This window comes from Oenanthe melanoleuca, chromosome Z, assembly GCF_029582105.1.
Source record: "Oenanthe melanoleuca isolate GR-GAL-2019-014 chromosome Z, OMel1.0, whole genome shotgun sequence".
NCBI classification, from domain to species: Eukaryota; Metazoa; Chordata; class Aves; order Passeriformes; family Muscicapidae; genus Oenanthe; species Oenanthe melanoleuca.
The window spans coordinates 43,946,114-43,970,811 of NC_079362.1; the positions used below are offsets into that span (position 1 = coordinate 43,946,114).

Consider the following 24,698-nt stretch of genomic DNA (forward strand, 5'->3'; position numbering starts at 1 on the left):
GCACTGGCTTGGCAAGACAAGCTGCTAGAATTATTTGTTGCCCTGGCAGGGTTACAAGCCTTCAGAACAAAACATCCTCTCAACCCCTATAAGCAGTCTGGAAAAAGTAAATGATGTAGGTAGAACTTGTAGTCTTGTGCCAAAGTGCTATGTAGGTGACAACTTTGGATTAGCTCCCACACGCACAACATATATGGTAAACTCCAAATTGTTCTAAGGTGTTAGGTGTTGTAAGAAAATTATCTAGGGATGCAGTTTAATGCTGACAGAGTCCCTTCCACCCCTGCCACAACTGAACATTGCAGAGGAAAAGTAAACACTCCTAGAAAAAGACCTCCCAAACTAGTAAAAAAAAAAAAAGAAATTATTGTCATTTTTATGTGGTTAAACCAAACGAAAGTTATACAAAATATTTTTTTTAAAATTTATTTCTAAAGTACACATTCATCCGTGTGGAAGCATCTCACAACATCTGACACCTGCTTGCACAAAGGGCTGTGAGGCAGCTGTTTATATGTGCCTACAACAGGTTGAATAAATCACATATTACATCAATACTGGCTTCCTCTTTTCCTCTGTCAACCTGTGCATTCTCCACTTGGCTGTAAAGACTGAGAAGTCTGCTCACAGCCCATATATTTCCTCCCTTCCTCTTCCCTTATGAACCTGGAACAGTGCTTGTGGCAAAATTTCCTGTTTCAGGTGTGAAAGGCTTTCTTGAGGCTCATTTAACAAACATGTATTTGGTTGAGTAAATATGCTCAGGATCACATCTTAAATATGTCAGAATGATCTTATGCTCTGAACAGCAGGAAATGATACCATCCACTCTGTCTGGGTAGTACACTTTCTTGCATGAAGCTACAGGACTGAGATGAGAACTCCACAGTCAGTCCTTGACTTATAATCAAAGTCTCAAAGAAAGTGGCACAAAAGCCAAGAATTTAACTACAAGTGATTTTTCATCCAGATTTTAAATTACTCACAGTAAAATGTGACTGCTCCTTTGAAACGAAGTATGAGAGCAAAGACTTCAACCCTGGTGTCGAAACACAGATCTGAGGTCTCTAGAAAGTGATCTCTCTCCTGCTGTGGTTCAATTTGTAATAGAGAGAACATTACAAATACACATATGGTATTCACACACCTCAGAAGAAAAGTGAGATTTAACTAAGCTCTGAAAAAATTAATGCTCTTTATAAAATAAAAAATGAAAATGCAAACTACTTTTAAGTCATCACCAGCAAAACCAGAAAAACAATTCATACTTAAATTGTTCAGTGCCAGCCTGACAAAATCCACTGTACAGTACCCATTGCACAGCATTGCCACTGAGACAAGGGAACTGAACAGGAAAAGTTCCAGAGGACTGTTGTGCACAAGGGAGAATGAGGTGCTTTCTTCAAAAAGTATCTTCCTTAAAGTGAAGGAAGTCCATTAAAGATATGCAGACAACATACATAAGCAGATCAAAGGCTCAGTGGAAGTGCTCTGGCAGGTGACAGAAATGGTCTGCACTCTGTAAATTTACTCATATCAATTAACATTGCAGCTCATTATAGCTGATTGTAGCAGGGATCCAGTATTTATATAATAGAGTTAAACAAAGGAACACAGAGAAGGAACTCAAAAGTCAGAGTACAGAGGGTAAAGGAATTTTCAGCAACTCTACAACCAACAATTCTGATTGCTAGAGTAACCTTATGACAGGCTTCAAGCAATATTTATAATGTTCTGCCTTTTAAAAAACTCTTGCTGTCCCTTGAGTCGGAGTTAGAGAACATAAGTTATTCAGGCAGGACAGAGAAGAGAGTTTGTGTACCTCTGTCAACATTTTGAACAGTGGGAGGATGTGCAGTGGGTCTTTCAGGAGACTTTTGCAGATACATATTATAAAAACCACACAGGAACATGAAAAGGCAGCTTCAGGTTTAGCAGAGAACTTGTTCAAGAATTTGAATACTGGTTAGATTTGGGCTTATGCTTAAAGCAGCAACTTCTTACAAGGATGTTGTTTAATATATTATGTGAGGTAGAAAAATACATCCTTGGTAGGCCTTTCAAGAATGAAACAGTTAACAGGTGAGGAAAAGAGTAAATTGGTGTAAAGGTGGAAAGCTGGTTAAGAAATAATATCGGGAGGTTTGAAGACTAGAACACAAATTGCACAAATTGTACTTGCATTGTATTAAATTGTAACAGGAGATGGCAGAAGCTGAATGATTCAAGTGGAAGAAACACACTGGAAACTAAACCAGAGTGAGTTTGAACTGTACATTGCCCTAAACCTACACTGAAGCAATGCAGAACACAAGAACCACAAATACAATAAATTTTGCAGATCAGTCTAAATGATTGCTTTGCAAAGAAGCAAAGATAAAAATGTCCTGGTTTCTGCTCAGGTAGAGTTAATTTCTTCTCTATAGTTGGTCAGATTCAGTGTGGGAATAAACTGATAACATACTGATATTTTGTTTGCTGCTAAGTAGTGTTCATACCAGCTTAAGGACTTTATTTTGTCTTATGCTCTGCCAATGAGGCAGATCCAAAAATAAATACAAACTGTGAAGGACCATAGCCAGGACAGGTGACCCAAAGTGGCCAAATAGATATTGGACACTGCAGAATGTCATGCCTAATACATAAACTGGAGAAGTTACCTGGGAGGAGGGTTGTTTGGGATGTAGAGATGGGGCTGAGCAGTAGTCAGAAAGTGAGAAATAGTATTGTGCATCTCTTGCTCTTTCTTATTTTTTTTTCCTCCATTCTCATTCTCATTCTCATTCTCATTCTCATTCTCATTCTCATTCTCATTCTCATTCTCATTCTCATTCTCATTCTCATTCTCATTCTCATTCTCATTCTCTTCTATAATTATTATATGTTATTTATGTTTCAATTATTAAACCCTTCTTCTTCTTCCACCCTACAAATCTTAGTTTTGATTATCTTTCCTGTTCCACTGAGGTGAGGGGGTGAGTAAAAAGCTTCATTGTGCTGAGCTGCCATCTGAGCTTAAATCACAACAGACAGTTTAACACAGAGCTTCTTTATGTTGAAAGCTCCCTAGCTCTTTTCACACTGATGCTTTCCATGCAGGACTATGTCATAAGCCAAAACTTTTTTTTTCAGACCTACCTTTACATCAAATGGAAAAACATAGCTATTCCTGAGGAAGACATCAACAACCTTACAGACACCAGAAGACAAAGAAAGAAAAAGCTCACAGGTGAGAAAGATGTGCAGTCAACTGACAATTTTTTATCTGAAATTTCTTCTAAAACTAAACTTTAAAAAATTATATAGTTGGAAATAGATGGCACAGAAATAATATACAAAAGCCTGACTTCACAAATTATAAGATCAATATTCATGAACCATGTGATTTTGTCCCACAGAGTAGCAAGACTCTCCCTAAATCTAAAGAAGCCTTTGCTGAAATGATAAGGACAGGAAAGAAGTAAAGATGTCACTGGACTGGATGGACAAAGCAAGCATATTCATGAATGAAAGAGTGTTCAGATAACAGTGACTGGGTTTCAGTGACTTTGACTCTAGCAAGCCCAAGTTTTATTAGCAGTACTGCCACAAAAACAGCAGATAACATGAGCTTCTTGCTGACCTGGCTGGCAGCATTACAGTGATAATATTTTCCACAGGATGAACTGTTCCTGAACCATTTCACCAGGGCAGAAGATACAAACAGACTGTCTCTCAAAATCAGGCACACACAGTGTTTCTCTAGCTTTTTTTAGCAGGGGAAAGGCTGAACAGTAGAACTTTAGAATATATATATATAACTATACGGCATTGTGATTGAACTCAGGAAACTCACGTCTGCTTACATTCCCTTATGTTCTGCTTTGAATTCCCTTCAATGTCCTTCTTGCAACATACTGTTTAAAAGGCAGTAAGAGTTTTGTTACAAGGCTGTATCCAGAATAAGTATTTTACACTGAATTTTACATTTTGTATTTATAATGAGGGACCATTAAAAAAGACCAAAATATGTGTCCACAGCAATCTCATACAGGGCAACCCCTGGTGCCAACACAGCCTGGGGGATGAGCAGATGGAGAGCAGCTCTGCTGAGGACTTGGGGCGCTGCTGGAGGAAAGGCTGGACATGACCCAACAATGAGAACTCACAGCCCTGAAAGCCAAGTATGTCCTGGGTTGCATCCAAAGAAGGGATGTCTTTGTGTGGGCAGCAGGGGAGGGAGGGGATTCTGCCCCTCTGCTCTGCTCTGGTGAGACCCCAGATGCAGTGCTGCATCCAGCTCTGGGGTCCCTGCACAGGAGGGACATGTTGGAGACAGTCCAGAGGAGGCCATGAAGATGACTGCAGGAATGCAAAAATTCTACCATGAGGGAAGGCTGAGAGAATTAGAACTATTCAGCCTGGAGAAGAGAAGGCTTTGGTGTGACCTAATCACAGCCTTCCTAGTACCTGAAGAGGGCCTACAAGAAAGATGGAGAGAGACTGTTTACAAGAGCATGTAGTGACAGGAAAAGGGAATTGGCTTCAAACTGAGAGTAGGTGTAGATTAGATATTAGGAAGAAATTCTTTACTGAGGGTGGTGAGACACTGGCACAGATTTCCCAGAGAAACTGAGGATGCCCCATCTCTGCAAGTGTTCAAGACCAGGTTGGATGAGCAACTTGGTCAAATGGAAGTTGTCCCTGCCCATGGCAAGGAAATACATGATCTTTAAGGTCTTTCCTTTTTACTTTGTTTTTTGAGATCCTGAAACTGTGACCAATAATATATTTATTAGCTCACTCACTCTTCTCTATTAAAAGATGTTTTTTTCATATTGACTTTCAAAGATCCAAACATGCAGGTGCACCTTACTTAGAGTGAGTAGACTCTAAACTCATGTTATAGCCCCATATTAAAGTAGTCAGATTCATGGAAGTATCAAATGGTTCTGACTCGATGGAAGGAAAAATTCTATTCAAACTGTTGGTATCATAGAAGTTATAATGTAGGCAAACTTAAAGGTATTAAAACAGGTAGCATCTCCATCCTAACTGCTATATCTACATAGATTTGTGTGTAGAATCCACATACTGCAGAATGGCTACTTAACACACTTCTCCAAATTTTCCTGAGTGAGAAACTGGCTTCTTAGAACTTGAAGAAAATAATGACTTAAGACAATACAGTTTACTTCCTCATGGGAAGGGAAATGAACTTGTTTGATGCACCTGAAAATCTCTGTTCAGATCAGAACAATATAAGCATTATAATTAAACAAACAAACAAACACACTTCCATACAATATAGTTACAATATTACAAATCTGTGGATCCATTGTGTGGTAATTAAATGCACAACAGACCTCTGTGTAAGTGCTTCAAGTGTCTCCCAAAGCTGTGAATGACTAAGACTACTACTACTAACAGCTGGTTAGAATATACATCATCTTAGTCACAATTCTAATAGATAATTGCACATTGAAGATGGAAGTTTAAGGACACAAATAGGTCTTGCTGTGCTTCAGGAGATGTGACAGACCTACTTGGCAGACAGAGAATTCATACTTTAATCAGTCTGACTCCTTTAATAGTTGCTTAATGCACTCGAAACTGAATGGAAGTGAGGGCACCTTCTTCATTCATTTCATGTGTGAATCTTTCTGATGACAAACTATGTCACAAAACTGTACAATATATTTGCAAGAAATAGGACCATTTTCTTAAACATATCTTTTAGTCCATAAAGGTTTATTGGTTGAAAGCACTGGGTATTCCTCAGACTCCCACAAATTACTTCAGCCATACTGTAAGTGGAAGATATAATGGTGTTGTTAATGTCACTCCTTTTTAAAGGAAGTAAAGATGCACTGTAAAATCAGCCATTTATAAGACCCTGTAGCTTGTTTCATATGTTAATGCTGGAGTGAAAAAGTTAATCCTCCTCATTATGCTACAAAATGTTTGACTTCATATGTGGCAGACAATGAAAGACACACCTCTTTTGCTGCTGTTGGGAAAGCTTTTTTGGGGAACAAAATCCTGCTGCTCAGGCAGTAAATTAATACTCAAGAAGACTGAATTTAGAGAAAAAATGAGGAGTAGAAGCTAACATAAGAAACACTTGAGTAAGATGGTATTTGGTCAAAATACTGAAAAATATCAGGTGGCAGTGAGTCCTAAATTCTGGCATAAGTGAAGTGAAAGGCTAGGAGAAGAGGACTGTCCTAAAGTGATGAAACACACAAAATTGACTGTGCTAGAAAAAAAAAGAGAAGAGTAAGTCTGCTCTGCAGAGGAACTCAGTAAGTCCCTAGCATGAGTTAAGCTAATGCTCATTCCAAACCAAGCTATAACAAAAATGTGTTAGGGCATGGCAAATTTGCTTCAACACAAGGTGTACTAACTTGGAGAAAATTGTGAACTGGAGATCTGTGTAGAGAAAAATAATCTATCTAGCTATACAGTATTCTGATAAAGAAGTGTGATTTATCACTAAAAGTACGAAGCAAAACTAAATTGTGATTGCACTCTAATATTTTGTGAAGATAATAGTCTGATGGGAATACAAGCTGAAATGAAGGAAAATGTCTCTTAGTGCAATCCTACCTAATGAAGGAAACATCTTATTATTTAAAGAAAACAAAATGGCTGGGGACGACCCTTGAAATTTTAGATTAGAAGAGCTGGAGGCACGGTGTGATGGAGGCTCCAGAGCACCTCTGACCCTCCAAAACTGCAAGTGGCTTTGCTTCACATTGTGATGTGACACACATGGCTGAAAAGGGTCTCCTTGGGGACTTCACTATAACTAGCTGAGTAAAGGACACTGAGGAGCCAGAGAAAACAACCAGAGAGAAGGGAAAGGCACACTATCACACACATCCTGGACAATCTCTTGGGAGCTGGAAAGGGTGCAAAGCAGGAGATTATATTATGGACAAGAGGAAAGAAAATGAATGCTTTTAGGTCACAGATCAGTATGTTTTAAGGCCAGGGTGGTATTACAGTGTGGGGGTAGGCATGCAGGTAACGCAGATAGGAGCATAGCAGAGCCACCTAGGGAGGACAGCTTGTTTAGACATCCCTTTATAGGTCTGTGTCTAGCATAGTAAAGCTAGGGAATAAATGACATTATGATTCCCTCATCAGGTCCAAGAGTTCTGTCTAAGACATCTCTCAAACTAAAGGCTTCAAATAAGGGTGAATCTACCATGTGTGACAGCATATCTGATTCTCCAACCTCTTCCTCCGCAATTCAAGCTGTGTTCTGCGAACCCAGGAGTCTCTGTGGGCTACATCTTAAGAGGCTCTCAAAGACATTCTCAATGCACTTCAGCTAAAAATAGACCTAAATGTGTCCCATTTAAATAATATGTCACTTGTTTGTGAGAATTTGAAAACCTCTGTGTCACAAAAAGACAGTAAAACCATCTTTGCCTCATTAATGCTTACTCTAACTTACAAGTTTGAAAAAAAACCCAAACTGCAAGAACTGGTAGTTCTTGATAATAAGAAGAACTGGTAACCCCTGCCAGTAAGGCTGTAGTGCAGGATCTGTAGCTATCATGACTTATAGACCTTTTAACCCTTTTCATTAACTAGATAGAGATGCTCTAGTATTTCATCCTGCCAATGCAAATCACATCTGCATTGACACCCTTCCACACACAGGTCACGTTTAATGGATTAGAGAAAGCTCTGTCCCTTTCACACATATTGAATTAATTTTAGATTGCTGATGGGAGCATACCTTACACTAAGTCTGACCTATCACCAACCTAATGCATTGAAAAGCTTGTTGAATTTTTAAATCCTTTGTAGTTTAATTTTAGTTGGAAATAGAGCAAAAAAATGACAATACCACATTTACCAAATAAACATTAAAATAATAACAGGTGATTAATCATAAAACATTAATCAAGCCGACACAGAACAAAAGAAAAAGAAAGAGAAAAGAAACAAACTATGCAATGAGATAGAGCCCAGACTAACTCGGACAACTTTTACCTTTTTGGTCAGGTATCAGAACCATTCAGATGGTTTCCTATCTTTTCTTGCAAACCACAGAGGCTTGAAATGGTAAAGGGTGAGTGCTGGGGTGAAATTGTGTGCTATTCCTAGAACCATCTGCTTTTTCTTCTTCTTTTTTTTTTTTTTTCCTTCATTTTGTGAAATTCAGCTGTTGTTTGTTGCACAGAAATAAAAGTTCAGTTTTGAAAATATTCACGAACAAAGCTGTAAAACTTGCCTGCAATTTCCTCCGTTTTCAGCCATCTGGTTTTCATTGCTTTGATTCTCTCTTCACTACTCCATACATGTTTACCGAATCTTTTCAACACACATTGACCAAATTATTGAGCAGTTATAATTAATAACAGAGTTACAGCATTCTCTTTCACCCCTTTGGTAGAGCTTGCTGGCTCACCATGAAGTGCTCATGCTGTTGCTCTTATAAACAAGAGCAATTATATTTGATTAGATGATGACTGCCTCTGTAATTCAGGCTGTGGAGGCTGCAGAAAAGACACATTTTGGATGTGAGACATTTTGTTGTTGAAAACAGCCAAGCTAACATTGAAACAGGGTTCTTCTAATTGTTTTTTTGGTAATTTAGAATACAAACATAGCAATTAGCATAACTGAGTGATCTTCCCTTTTGTTTATTTTTTTACTTAGAGAAGAAACTTCTTGACATTGAACAGCTATTCTGAGTTTACTTTTGGAAGACTGTGCTCTTCTCAATTATTTCTATGTAATTCTTCAAGTGGTACAGCTTGACTGATACAAATTAAGTAACTGAATGACTGAATTAAAATTGTCATAGTCTTCATTCCTCTCTTTCTTGTAGAAAGCATGCTGGCTCTCCTAGCACATCAAAACAAGCTATATCCTTTTTCTAGGAATATTAAACTATGTTAATGACAACAAATTTTACTCTGTAAGTATTGTTGAAAGTCAATTATTAGCTCCCAACTTAGCGATCAGCTCTGCAGTGTTTCCCATTTTCTTAATTCAGTTAAAAATGAGAAATTTTTTTACACTATTTGCCAGGAGAAAATGGTCTGGACTCTTTCTGCTATTGTTCTTGAAGCAATAACCAAAAAGCTCTCAAAATCTGAAACCCGAGGAGACTCAGCTGGGATTTGAATATGGAGGAAATCTTCCAATTTTTTGTGTGCAGCTCTTCCTGATTCTTGATCTTTCCTCTGTAAGAATTTTAGGTATGGGGTTTTTCTGACTCCATACTGCTGTGAATATCTGAAGACGGATTTCTGTGGTTTAGTTTTTGTCTCTCTTCCATGTACTCAGAATAGTAACGTGCTAAGATATTAAGCCAAGATTCCAAAGAAAATTTCAAAGCATTCTCAGCTGCTGTACAAGCACCATCACCTCTCAGTTTTTTCATAAATGTGAAGAATATTGCCAGTATATTCTTTTACCATATTCTGCCCCAAGACACACCAGGGCAATTAGGGATTGAAAAGGTTGGTGATACCATAGGCTCATTTCAAGTATTCAGTGAGTAATGAAGTTTTGTAGTCTATCCACACCTATTTTCAGCAAGGAGCAAAATGAAGAGTAGCAGTACAGATCCTTTTAGTATCATTCTTCTAAAGTGACCAAAAGAAAAAAAGATGGATCAAAACCAGAATGAAATTACTCTTTGCCTACTACTTCCACAACATCTTTCTTGCCTTCTGACCCACCAGGAAGGCTGATGAGATTCTCTAGTTCAGTGCTTTTGTCTATCTACAGCAAAACAGCTAAAACTATTGTTTGCAGCTCACATCACTAACCCTCTGAGAGGCTACACAGCAGCCTCACATGTAACCAAAAATGCTTGCAGCAGAAGAACATTATGTTTTGAAGTTCTAACATTTAAATGTTCTCCCTCTACAGCTAAGCAAGATCTTTAATGGTATTAAATTTTAGACATAAGCATTGAATTCAAAGTATGATGTGCTGTTTAAGATCAAGATATGTTGCTGGAATAATTTCTCTAAATATATTAGGAGAGAATTTTTGTTCTCTTGGGCAAGACTTTTCAGCCTTTTCTTCATGCTGGGGACAGTATTTCCTTCCCTACCAAGACATCCATCACCATCTCAGTTGCCTTTTCAGTGGAATGCCTCCACTACCCACAACAACTGCATGCTCCAGCAGTCACTTGCACATCAAGAATATTTTAGGAAAGTGGTTTTTATTATTTTAGCTTCTGTTAATGCACTTAAGCAGCTGGAAAACAGAGCGGAGAGCCAACACTGTGAGACCAGCCAGCTCTCTCTATAAGTCATCAACAAGAGCTCTGGGAAGTATCAATGGTTCACAGATTTTGGAAACTCCTGTCGAAGAGATCAAAGTTCACAGCCACAGCATATTATAATTTTTGGACATGTCAGTGGGTAGAAATACCTTCATCAGCATACATCAGGACATGATTTTAACATAAATTTCCATCAGAGTCCTGGATTAAAATTTCTTGAATTAGAATTCTGAAGTATCTTATGATTTAAATAAGTAGAAAATCCTAATTTAAATACACAATCCTTTATTTTTCATTAAAAAAAAAGTATTAAAGTGGCTGTAAATAATGATTATAAAGCAAAGATTTTTATACACTACCTGTTTCATTGTATTTAACACAGTGACATTGGTAGGTGTAGCACTCCAGAAACTTGAAGGAAATAAGGTAATTATCCTATCACAGCCTGCCTGGGAGACACATCAACTTGCCTTGTTGCCTCTCTTTCCATTAGCATGCTGCCTGCAGTCTGCAGACCCACCTGCTCTGGCCAGAGGAACTGTTTTGCAGAATATGTGCTGCTCTTCATCCTGGGCCTGCAGACAGGCAATTTCCTCCAGACTGAGGGGGCTTCAGGAGAGAAGTTGTGTGTACAGGGGAGAGAGTAATTTCCCCTCTTCTCAGTTGCAGCCCTAGGGGTGGATTAAAGCTGCCTAGTCTTCCCCCTCTGCATCAATCCCCTTTCACTCGTGCTTCACAGGCTGATTCTCACCCACAGAGTGATCCTCTTGTAACTCATGGAGGGAAATGCATACCTGTGGCTGCTTTAAACTAGCTCCACTCTGGTATCAAGGCTACCACAGCACTATGGATAGTCACACAGATTAATCCAAGGAGTATTTATGCAATAACTCAGATAACCCTTGTAACAGAAGTCACATAAATACTGGCCTACATGAGTGTGTTTGTTTTTTCTTAACTACTGAGTACTTATTTTTCATGTCAGAATTGGTTGATCAATCTTCTACCATGCATTCACATCAGCAGTGATACTTCTACCTATGAATTACCATGAGAGTTCCACCTACAAAGTAATTTTCAAACATTTATGTAATATTTGTGTCTCATCTGCAGTAATAAAGGCAATTTAACAAAGTTAGGGATGCAGTATCCTCATAAGCAATACTTGTAATTCTTTGGTAAAGAAATTTCAATCTATTTGTCTCTACTTGCCACAAATTCAAAATCCTGATTATCAACCAAACTGTTATTTATGTCCTTATTGTCATTTCATGCTGGCTGTCTTTGATTTGTAATGTGAACCTTCTCCATGTATCCCAATCTCCTTTTATTCATAACAACACACTTCTCTGTAGCCTGTTGTCTTATAAACCATACATACACCATACTCCAAGGTATATGTACCACCTGGACAGCACTGAGAGTTTTAAATAGTCCAAAGTTATAGATCAATGTATTTTAAATCTGCTGAAGTGTCACAATGGAGTAAATGCACCTGTGTAGAGCTGGGAAAAAAGACACTATGTATACAGTACATCTTACAGACTTGACAGGTCCTATTTAAATAAACCATAAGAATGTCATAACAGCTATTTTCTGTTGTCAAGGGTGCAGATGTGAATCTCTGCAGAGAAAGATCTGCTTTCATCTGGTCATGCTTGTGGAAACTGCCTGAGGCCAGGGACAAGCAGGTTCTGCAAAACCTTTTCTGAGAGGGGAGGTTGGAGAAGTCTCTTTAAACATGACAAAACTCTGGGTAAAGTTAAGCCAATCCACAAACTGTCTGCTCGAAGGACTTGGCAGAGGCAAACAGTCTGAAGTTTGCCCTTTGTCTTACTGCTGCTTTGTACTTCCTGGCCAATATGGCTGTGGCAGGAAGAGGATGTAAACTTCTGCAGTCTAAGTCATGCTTGAGGGTGTGGCTCCAGACTGAAAGGAGAAAGAGTTTGGGGTCACTTAAAGCCATGCCTACCTTGGGGGGCAGGGGTCCAGGCTGCAGGCCTTCAGCAGCCGTGGAGGACGACGGCTGCTGACACAGAGGGCTTCCTCTGCCATCTCCCTGGTTTGTTTGTTCAGACAGGTCACCACAGCCTCCTGGACACCTGCACAAAACAAAGAACGGTCACAGGCAGCTCTCCAGCTCTCCCAGGCCAGGGCTGCAGCCCGTGGTGACTCCCAGCCTCGGGCTGCAGCCCCAGGGCAGACTGGTCATTGCTTTCAGCCTCTCTAAAGGTTCCTCAGTGCTGCAGTGAACAGTCCATAGTTCATTCACTGCTCACCTCCCTGGACAGAAAATCATTCACCGCTCTCATTTTTTCATTTTGCATAAAGTGCAATGATGCGCTTTATTTTTCAGGCCAAGCAGGCTAAGGTGTGGAGATGGCCAAGGCTTCCATATGCTATATTTTAACCAAGAGAATGACTTCCACACATGCAAAAGCAAAGTAAAATGTGGCCAGGCAATTCAGCTGTTCTCAGTTTACTCTTCTGCATCCATGGGCCTGCACACAAACTAAAGACACAAGGCTGCAGAGTACATCTGAGAGCTGGGAAAGAACAGTAGCTGTTGGGACAGAGAGAAACTGGAAGATTTGGTTACTATGGTTTAACTCAGAAATTCACTATTAAGTCCAAAATCCTTATGTGGTCTATGGAATACCAGTTACTCTTACTTTTCCTATGATAAGGGATATCACAGGCTTTTTGGATCACAAGATGAGAAAGCTCGAACATCAGGGATTGCAAAATTACATGCCACAGGGAAGAGGATTGCATGAGAAAATTTCCCCATGGATAAAAGGGGTCTGAGAGGGGTCTGAGGATAATAATTGGCCTGAACTTCCTGAGAATCTAATCCACAGTGACTCAAATAAAATGAAAGTATGCTTTTTACATTCATTCTTGTGTCCTGAGTTAGGAAAAGATCAGCTGAACTCCCAAAAATTACATCACAGTTTCAAAAACAACCCTTTTCCAAAACATCTCACAATTTTTAAAAGACACTAATGTGAAGGTAAAAAACCCAAACCAAAACAAAGTGTGGTAAGACCTTAAAAACCTCCAAAACCAGTGCCACAGAGATAACAATATCTTTTGGTGTTTCTAATGCCACAGCACACGTCATTTAGTCAAAAAATGATTTTATATCCTTCAGGAAAACCGAAGTGCTACATAGCTAGCTGATCATAGTAGTTCCTGTATTCTTGATATTATTCACAAATTCATTCACCCTAATCTCACTTTAGGCTGAGACCCCCAGAAAAGAGGCTTGTTAACCATTTTATTTTGGCTGCTATGTGTGTAAGCCTACTAAGGTCATGGCTATGACACAAGACTATGCAGTGTGCCTCCTGTATCCCAGGTACTGAAAACAAAGAAAGAAATTAGACAGTTTTGGACATGGACACCAACATCAAAATTACCAAAGTCTCTATTGTCAGCCAATGCTGTTGGGGGTTTCCTTCTTTACAAGGTGGCCCCATATTTTAAATTTTGCTATTCAAGTCATCTCTCAAAAGACTTAAGAAAAATTGTAAAATCGGTAGCCTATTGAAAAGATAGAACAAATGGTAGTGATTTATATCTAGGAGAAGAAACTTTCAAAACTTATATATATGAACAAGATGTTCACTTCTCTATCATGTTCATTATTAGTCTAGCTCCATCATTTTTCTGTTGAGCATGTAATCATATTGTGTGCAGCAAATGCAGGGATATGGATTCTCCAGAGTGGAATACTCCTGGATGAAGAACAGAGGTAGTTCTCTACCTGATGAGGTAGAGAAAAATGGCACTGTGCTCAAATTACTGGTCTCTGTTTTGCATGGAACATCTGTGCAGGCCAGACATCAAGACCAATTTGATGAAGCCAGGAAATAAAGGACTGCTGATCCAGGGGTATGGAAACCATGAAAGTATTTTTCCAAACTCTGTGGAAAGAAACCACTGATTCCTGCCACATGCTGTTTGACATCTTTCTGTTTGCTAGGCATACAGCTCACTCACCTTCTGTATGTCCTTCTCAAACAAAATTTTGTAAACTGAGTATACTTCCACAGCTTCTCCTCCCTGCAGGGTGTCACTGATGAGCTCTTGACCAATTATTATCAATTTAACACTTTTCCATTGTCTCTTTCAATGTTGAATACTGAAAAATGATGACTATGAGGTCTTGAATTCAACTTTTTTGCCATTTTTCATTTTGATGATTTTATGTTATCAAATTCATATAGCCAAGCTCTAATACTATTGTTCTTCAATTTTCAGGATCCAACCAGCCCTAAACCTCCCAGTAAGTTCATTCCTCATGCTTATTTCTCTCACCAAAGTAATCTCTGATTGCAGTTCCAAAAATTCTTGTTCATACTACATGCACTCTGTCTACTAAAATTCCTTTTTTCTTTGAAAGGTCCTGGCAGGACCAGTAATCTGCCTGACAGCATAGATATCAAAGAAAAAGGTTCCTATCTGAATATAATTGCTGGAATGTTAATTGAAAGTTTTTGGCATTAATAGCTTGTGCCAGGAAGCAAAAACAAAAACAAAATCAAAACACCACAAAGCAAACAAACAAACAAAAAAATCTGGCTTCCTCCACCAGTAAAAACAGTAAAAATGTGATCAGAATCACTTTCTTTAGCTTCCTCCTGAATCTCACACTACAGTGTCACAGCATAGTGATAACAATTGTCCCTCTATTTTTTGATAGGTCAATGTGGAAAATTATTATAAGCTTTAAATTAGGATAAGTCATTGAAATTTTAGAGACTATAAAAACTTTTGATCATAAATCAGAAGTTCCACAGAGAAAATTAAAATAGGTACATGAATTTCAGGAAGTTCATTTGCCAAGTAATTTAATTCAAATTAAATTATTTACTGCACAGTATTATTAGAACAAAAGCTGCCTGCTTTAAAATTGCTTTCCTTGGAAGAAAAATAAACCAGTTCTCAATAGGAAATCACAGTATAAAAATGTGTAATGGTGGGATGTGAATCTAGGCAGTTTAAGTTCACTTTCAAACACCATCAAATGAGAATTTCTGTGTTTATATCTAACAGGATAGAATCATTGTTACATGATATTTGATGACAGCTCTGGGAAATGAAGCCACCAGCAGCAGACTGTATGACTAACTCATTCCTTCTGGTTGCTGCTTCTGGGAGGTGAAAGGTTACTTCAGCATCTATCCAGTTTCTTCTCCCAGGACTCTAAAACCAATGAAATTACTTTGACCAGTCTTGCACCTACAAAAATACCTGATTTAGCATCTGCTAATCTGAAAAATTTGGAGTTGATGTCAGACTAAAAGAAATCTTGACTTAAATTTTTTTGCTGACAATTGAAAGAGATTAAATTTATAAAGAAAAATGTCTCCTAAAAATCAGTCTCTGTGAGTTACATTTGAAAAATACAAACATAATCTCTCTATTCCAAGAAATTACTTCTAGGAACTGTTCAGGTTTTGGTAGTCAAAGTGTGATAAACTGTTACTGTTCACCAGTAACCTCAACACATGACACACACTCCTGTAGTATCAGTGTTTGTTGCCACTTAGCACACACTAGTGTCACTATTTTTTTTTTTGTGTGTAGGAAACAAAGCAAAAGTGCTAATGGTCTGACAGCTGTGAACTGCTCTAAACATTGACTACCAAAAGCACACCAAAAGTAAGCACAGTTTGCGTTATTTTCTACAACCTGTGGTTTTCAAGACTATAACTGATTACCTCTGAATCTGTACAGATTATTAACTCATAAAATGCTGAGTTGTTTTCAGTTCTATAGTATATATTTTGCATTTTCCTATACTAATCCATTCTTAAATTGCCTGAAATTTGTAAAGTAAAAAGACAAGAGCTGGAAAAACGTAGGTTTGATTTAAAAAATACTGGACTGGATGCATTTCTCAGAACAAGTTAGATAAAATGATGGGGAAAAAAAGGATATTGGAAATGTGTGCTAATGGTCTACAGTATGTGCAACCTGAGAACTTGATTAACTTTGAGAAACTACAATTGCCAAGCCTGCTCATTTTAGACAGCTGCATCATTAGTGACATTTTGCCATAAGTTTTCTTTTGCACTGGGATTGGAGCTGATGTCCCTTATTGATAAGAGTTAGGGAACGGCTGAGCCTTTAAAATATCCATTATTAACTTCAGCTGCTATGGGAAAACAATTTACTTCTACATGTTTTTACAGAGCAAACCAAGAGATAAGAACTAAAAATGATATGTGATTATTAGCATTAGCATAACCAGACCCCTTTAACATTTAGCTTTTTAGGGTAACTGCCTTTGGGTATTCAGATGATGCAGGAAACAAAAATACATGATAAATTGAGCACTCTTAGTGACTGTCTGAGCACAGAACTAGGAAGACCTGGGCTAAAATATGTTGTGCACATGGGATTTTTTGCATTTCTTATCCATGCCTTTTCAAATATGTTTGGACTCAACAATCTTAAAGTTTTATTTCCTTCCTAAATGTTTCCATGATTTCTAACTAGCCACAGCAAAGCAGAGTCTATAGGTATTAAGTGCCAAGTACGCACTTGAAGAAGGAAAGCAAATCCAGCAGAGAAACATTTTGCACCTACCTCCTCCACAGGACTCTGAGCATTCTGTAAAGCCTTCATACTCCCAGTCATAGAGCTCATCAAACTCCTGCGAGCTGCCATACAAAAGCCGAGTCTCCTCTGGGGTGTGCTCAGTCGCCTCCCCACTGCAGGGACCACTGTAACAGGCTCTCTGAGACACAGGCTTGGGACCTTCACACTCATCAATGGGCAGATCAGCCACAGACTGAGAGAAAGAGAGCAGCACCTGGCATTTCACAAGCCGCATCTGGCTGCCCACTCCACAGGTGACACTACAGGTGGACCATGCCTCGGGAATAAACCTGTGAGGGGAAGACAGCAAGGCAAGTTATGTCCACAAATTGCCAGGGAAGCAAAAGCAGGATAGTCCTACCCAGGCCAGATTTTATTTAATGAAAAAAGAAGTACTTCATCTCATCATATATTTATTTAAAAACACATGTAGGGGGTTCTATTGACAACTCAGTGGCGGGTCTCTTCAAATCCAAGAAGAAAGATAAATTCTTATAACACCCACCTTGATCCTAAAACATCTCAGTGCAAGGCATCCAGCAATCTTCCAAAGTGCCCAATGCACATGATGATCCCACTAGCTACCTCTTGCAAGTATCAACCTAGATAATCTTAGCCTTAGTTGTTAATTTTATTTTGCTAGTAAGTATTGAGCAGGCTGATGTTATGAAATAATTGCAGGACTACATGGAAAATAATTTCAATTAGCGTTCTTGTGTCACAGCAACTCTTTTTGAGTCTTAATTTGAAGCTAGCTAAAGGTGAAGAGAATTCATAATTTCTTCAGCTTTTTTGTTGTTTGTTTTCTTTTTCTTTTAAATTTTAAAATTTAAATTGAATGAAATTTTAAACAATTTAAATAAATTAAAAAATTATTTTCCTAGGACATTTAACTTCCTTTCCCTAAAAAAATCCCAAACCCAACAGTGTTTAATTTCTATTGTGGATTTGTTTATCTGTTGCACTTGTCTTACTTATCTTACTGTAACCCTTATATGCTCCAAATTTTTCCTCCTGGAAGTCCATGAATATTTTATTAAAAGCACTTTGCAGCTGTCATTACAATAAAACGGACTGAATTTAATCTCTCATTATTTTCCTCGACAATGGAATAATTTCTCAGTTTCTCTGTGCTGTCACTGCTTTTTCAGTTGAAGCTGGACTAGCCTTTTACACAAAGCTGAAGTCTAAGATTCAGGTTCAACTCTATACCACATCATTTACTTTGTTGCAGTAATATAACACATCTTGTTTCGCTGATCTGGTTGTTGAACTAAGCTGACTCCTAAATCTATCCATAAACAATTGTTCTGGGGCACTCACTCCATAACCTGCAATACTATGCTTTAGTACCTGATGTCAGTGGGGCACTAAAGTTATGAATGCAGGGTAATTTAGATAGCTTTATCTGACTGTCTTGCCCTCTCCATTGGCCATTCTTCCAAACTTTCTGACACAGGCAAGCTCTAAGGCAAGGGCTGTAGCTGTACTTCAAGGACTAGAACAAAAGAATGGACAGTTGGATAAGGCACCGATCCTTGCTGAACCTCACAGGAATAATCCCTGTTGATAACATTTCCTCATAAAAGTAAGTGTTTGGAATCTGACTGCTTCTGCAAACTCAGCTTTTGGGGTATATTTTTCAAGGAAACCTGGCTGTCACTGACACTACTCCTCTTCCTTTGGTCTTTATTTTGGCAGGCCACACCAGAGTTGCACAGCTTTGCCCAGGGCTGAAGGCAATACGCCTGTCTGCTATTACCATGGTCTGGGGCTCTAAAAAACTAATTTCTTACCTTGGGAAACCTATGAACAGTTTTGACAGGAAGAAAAGGAAAATTTAGTTTTATGATCAGCATCTTTGAAAATACTTTTACACTCCTCTCCCTTTCATCCACTGCCTTTCTCTAGTTGACAAAAGGATTCTCCCTTCATGCTGAAGTTAAAAAAATCCAAAACCTAAAAGGGAAGCTAGTTTTTTCCCAGGATGTATATATCAGGATCCCTGCCTGGGACATCACAGTCTTTTGGAATAAGGAGTGTGTATCTCTTTACCCAATTTTTGTGAGTCTTTATAACATCTGTCACTTTTAAACCCAATATCTGCTGCTACCACTATACAGTGAAAGTAACAGAAAGGAAATAAATTAATTGCAGATATTATGGTAAAATTTGTAAATATTTATCATACTGCTAACAAAGTCTGTGAGAATTCTTTAAGGAGCAAAGCTTTTGGGAAACCAATGATGCAAACTGATTCAATTTTCCTACTCTTAAGACATTTTAACTTAAAATATCAGTCTCGTTTCCAAAATTATATCTTTCATTTTGAGAGGGTTATACTCTTTAGCACTACAGGTGGGCCACTGTAAGACTGCAGTTGCTATAATTCTATTTTGATACATAAAATCTCCTGTCAGAGATTAAGCAGTTCAAATCAGCCACTGTGACTTAGATATTTTGACTAGTTGAAATGTACAGCTTCTTAACCTGGCAAACTGGAAGGTTGAAACCCTAATCAGATTATGGAAAAAAAGGTCCTGGTCTTCATCAGAAGCTGTCTTCCTTGTATTATTGAACATTAAATTGTTGTATAAGTTTGCTTTGTTGAAGACCTGCTGTACTCCAAACCAAAAGTGAGGATATTCTGCGAGGTATTAAAATTTTCCATTTAGAAGAACAGAGATGCTTCAAATACTTGGAATATTTACACATTACACATATTTATCATGCACATAAACATGGGAAAAAAGGGAGAGGACACAAACAAAAAGTGAGAACATCACCAAAGAAGACTGGATCCTTTTTGAAATGAGGCTTGATCTATAAATTCCACATATTATATTATTTTACCTGAATCAGCAACTCATAATGGAAAAAATAAAACACCTTCAGGAAATGGTACTTTTTCAGCTATCTAGGCCAATTTCTACATTTCAAGTGCTAACTTTGGAAATGTGATTTAATTCTAATATAATTATTAGCTGATAAAGGGAAAATTAGCAGAATCAAAAGAATTAAAAACAGAAAAAAAGAGCAGAAATTCAAGATAATCCCGCAAAGAAATCTCCATTTAGCAATTGTCATTAAAAATAGAAAATTTATGTAATGTGAATGTCTAACATAGATTTTTGCAATGTTTCTGAATGTTCCATTATCCTAACATCAGAAAATTATAAACGCTTTCAAATATATTTGTGTTGTCATTAATGACAAATGTTGCCAAATGGTGGGGGCAGTTCATGGATTTGAAGTTATTTGTCCTGCATATAGCTCATCTTCCACTGCTCAGCATCAGGTTTTTCTGTATTTTCTCTGAGCTACTTGGAAAATGGAAGTAGTGGAATAGATATGCTGAGAAGAAGTATTTTAGAAAATGGGAAATGACTGAGGTGTTTCAGTTGTCATTCCATATTGTTTAATTGAATCCCACTGTAATAATTGTCCCTCTAATAACAATAAACAAGACAAAGGCAATAATTCATTCCTTCAGCTAAGGATTGATGTAGATTCCCCTCCATACAGCAACATATATGTAACTGGGGAAGTCAGAAGAGAAATAAGAAGACAATGTCACTGCTCAACAGTGGGGGACCTTTCACAGCAGGTCAGGGTTCAGCATCCTGGGTTCAGGATGAGACCACGGAGAGCTCTGCCAAGTGTTTCAGAGATTTTCAAAACTCTTGATGTACAGCCTCTTCTGTCTAGGACTTGGGTTCCCATATTATGTGTTATGAAGAAAAGCAAGTCTACACATACTGGTGTGCTTTGAGCTATGGAGGAAAATAACTAATTTTCTTCACTGCTATATAATTACATATTGACCTTAATTTTTACTGCTTAATGTTTTTTTTGTTAGCTGTTTTTTTTCCTCTTGCTTCATTTGTTTGCTCTGAACCACCACTTGTTAAATCCATGGCTTAGGTAATGTCTGAGGTTTTGAAACATGCACATACCAGTGGGACTGAGTGTTCTAAAGCAGAGACAACCATCTATCAAGGTATGTAAACTCAGATACTACTGGTGATATGAAATGTTCAGGGGCTTGTTTGAGGGCTTGGGAATTTTCCATGATAGATCCAGAACTGAGCACAGACTTCCAGACTTCTTGTGTTGAGCTGAAATGCAAACCTGTCCTTTTCCTCCAGGAAACATCACCTTTCCACAGATTTTAAGGCATGGTAATACCAAAAGATGCTTCCACAGAGCATTAGATAGCTGCTGGTGTCGTTGTTCAGAGATGTGGAACAGTGGTCATTACCACTTATCAATAAAATGCCAGGCTCCATCTGTAGGAGTATTAACACTGGAGGCAGCTGCACAGGTCCAATTCCAATCAGAGTGATTACATTCTGTCCCTCCATAGTTTCTTTTAAGTTGTTTGAATATGATTTTCCTTCAGATTTGTGTCTTTATTCAATGCTGTTGGTGCTTTTCATTCATTGCTGCCTTTCTCCACAGGGAAAGATAACTGTTTGTCCTGTATTGTTAATACACACAAATCCTAAGTATTTGTGACTGTGCATAGTCTTTGAACGAGTAGTTAGAAATAATTTCCTAATGTGTGGCTGCTGCATCACTGACCTTCCCTTTGACCAACCACATATATCACATCTTAATACAAAGAAGTTTCCCTACACCTTGCTCTTCACTACATTAATCTAAAGTGGACAAGCTATGGCCCAGCAAATGAAGTTATATATGTCCTCACTATCCTTTTTTTGGCAATCCAACCATCATAACATGCTTTCTTGTAGAAGTAAAACTGCATTAGGAAGTTTTAAACTTACTGACTAACCTGTGAATCAGGTACAAAGAACATGATGGAAATTGTGCAACAAGGAAGACCAAATTAAAATAGCTTATGTGTCTTTAGAAGCATAAACACCTACTGAAAAGTAAGAAAGATGTATTGGGTGCCTTTGCCACACTGGTTTCTCTGTTCATGTCCAATTCCCTGAGGGCTTTGTCACCCCTGCTAATGCATGTCAGGAATTACCCTTTGTTTACTGAACTGGCCCTATCACTATGATGGTGCCATCTGGCACCCAGATATTATTGTTTGCCCCCTCCCCCACCACTCTGCCATTCACACCCCCCTCCCCTTTTTTTTTTTTTTTTTTAAATGGTTAGTGCCAGGGTTATTTATGGCAGTACATGAAAAGCTGGATATAGTGTTAACATACAAGATAATATTTCAAAAGTTAGAGAAAGTAATCTTTCAAGAAACCATCCACTACTCATAAACCCAATCTCATTATACATAGAAAACCCTATGCTTTTCAAATCATGACTGCAGTTCTTTCTGACTCTGGCTGGTGTAATGAATTTTAGTGGAAGAGGTCAGACAGAAATATATGGTGGCTCCTTCCTCAGATAAAATTTCTAATGCCTGAATTAAGGGTCATTTCAGGGATGGACAGCAACAGGAGAAGGACATGAAACTTAACACAGGACAGCAAGGCCTTCTCACCTTAAACATTTGTCCTGGTTAGAAAACTTTGTTACCAACATGAAATATTTCGTAGTAGTTCTGTCAGCAATTAATTTTTAATTGACCTCATTTAGGGGTGCAGTAGGTCAGACAACACAAACATAACTATTCCCTCTAGACTGGAAGTGGCTGTGAAGTGGTTGTTGTTAAATCTTTGAGCAGCAGAGGCAATAAAGAAATATTTAGGATGGATTTTCATTTGAAGGCTGAGAGCCCAAGTGGATCCTCTGCTACCTTTTAAAAACTGAACTCCTTTAAAAATCTTTCCTTCAACTGGGGAATTCTACTCAATCATTTATTTCAGTGACACGTGTGGAAACACTTCCAGTGAATTTCCTGAAGAATTTCAACAAAGTTTGACAGAGGAGTAAAATTCTCTGTGGTAATTTTATACCTCTGTCAGCATCAATTAATAGTAATAAATTCACACATTACTGAGAGGAAAGGAAGGCAACTGACAAACAGACATATACAGACAAAATTAAACTGTAAGACTTGCTTGCATTAGAAATTCCTGAAGATACAAATAATGGAAGGCATTATACACAGATGGAATAAAATTGTAGCATCTGGAGCTCTGGCAGCACGTATCAGAGAACGATCACAAATTACAGGTGGAAAGATAGTGTATGAGAAATATTGTAGCTTTATAAATTATAATGTGCAATTTCATAAAAAAAGTATTCAACAGAAAGCTACGTAAATCAAAATACAGCAATACAGAGATTCACAAATGTGAGAACTCAATTCAAAGAAGTAATAAGCTGAAAATTTTGAGTTTTAGCTTTTAAACTTCTAATCAAATATGAACTTTGAGAAAGACAATAGAATTGCTTATAGATGAAGTTTGTTTTCTTTGCCTGAGGAATAATAAACAGAAAGGGTCACATTTCATGGTCAGGGAAGAATGGTCTACTGGCTACAAAGAATGGCCCTGTCTGTTGGGGAGAATGGAGGCAGTTCAGGGAATTGGTGGCATAAGAAAGCTTGGCAAGAGCCTCAGATGAAGCAAGGGAAAAGAATGAATCCTTGCTGATGTCTGCCCAAGTGGAGTGATGAAATTGGTAATTACTGCACCAACACAGAATGAACAGGAAATCAAGCGTAGCTTGTCTGAAGAAACTTCCATTGCTGTAATTTAAACACAGTTAAGAACAAAATGCTGCCTCTTCAGCATCTTGCTTACCATGCCACTGGAGGCCTTCTGCTGTTCCTCCTGCCCCAAAGCTGCTCACATTTTGGTTAGCCCACAGTCAGCAAAATAGCTGATCACATCACACAGAGTCTTACACCAGCCAGGTCTCGATATGACATTAAAAAGCTCTCAACTCTTACAAGCCTCAAATTGCCACGTATCTACACTCCACAGTGGGTGGCAGCCTGACATCTGTAAGGGTGGTGGGCCATGGACTATTACATTGTGTCTCTGCACAGTTGCAGAAGCACTGACCAAAAGATGCATTATCAAGAATACACCTTGCTCTTGGTTTGTATGAAATCCCTACACTGAATGATGCTATAAGCTGGCCCCAAAGTTGATTGTTCCCTGTATTTGGATGAATTCGAAATGTTTTGAATCCTTTTTTATATTCTTAGATAGTTTTTCAATCAGGACCTAAAATGAATAACTGTTTAAAGTCAGACATTAATGAAAAACAGTATTAATAGTGAGGCACTGAAACCAATTTTAGGTGGAAGTTCACTGCTCAAGATTCCTGAAACAGATTAGATATTCTGGAACTATATGCAGATGGATGCTACAGTTTACAAAAGGGGATTGCATGGATAGTTCTTCCAGCATAAATTTTCTAAGTTTTTATTTGGTTTTCCTCTTTCATGCCTTATCACCAAAATTATTTCTAAGCTAAACTCTTTGAGCCTTGGGAAATTTTGCATGACTTCATGCCCTTTAATTTTCCTGTTAATCAACACTTATAAAACCCTGTACTTGAACTTATATTAAGTGTGTTTCTTATTAGCCTAAAATAAAGATTCTAAATACTCCTAGAGGTCTGCCTTGAAGGGAGAAAACAAGTATATGACATGTCACCTCATGGCAGACTGAACCTAGTCTGGACTGTGTCCCACTGTCCAGAATGGGAATAACAGAATCCCACTGGCACTCCTGGAGCCTTGCAGTAGATGCAGCAGTCTTTGCAGAAAAGGCCTTAAATGCAGCAGAGCAGTGACATAAAGTATGGAGGTGTCATAATTGCACTTGAAAACAATTTGAAGTTCTTAAATCCATTTCCCTTTGGATCTCCCAAGGACTGTTTTAGTATCACATGTAATATACCCATAAGGTTTTCCAAAATATTTTCTTAAATATTGCATTATGACAAACAA

The 24,698-nt window shown here is 38.2% G+C and overlaps 1 protein-coding gene across 1 annotated transcript in view; it reads right to left on the reverse strand.

Moving 5' to 3' along the window:
- Positions 1 to 24,698, reverse strand: part of ADAMTSL1 (ADAMTS like 1) — a 176,650-nt gene that overhangs the window by 56,692 nt on the left and 95,260 nt on the right. The window contains exons 15-16 of the mRNA XM_056514574.1: positions 16,847 to 17,148; positions 12,219 to 12,348 (exon numbers count right to left, since the gene is read on the reverse strand). Of these exons, the coding sequence (XP_056370549.1) occupies positions 12,219 to 12,348; positions 16,847 to 17,148 (432 nt within the window). The remainder of the gene's footprint in view (positions 1 to 12,218; positions 12,349 to 16,846; positions 17,149 to 24,698) is intronic.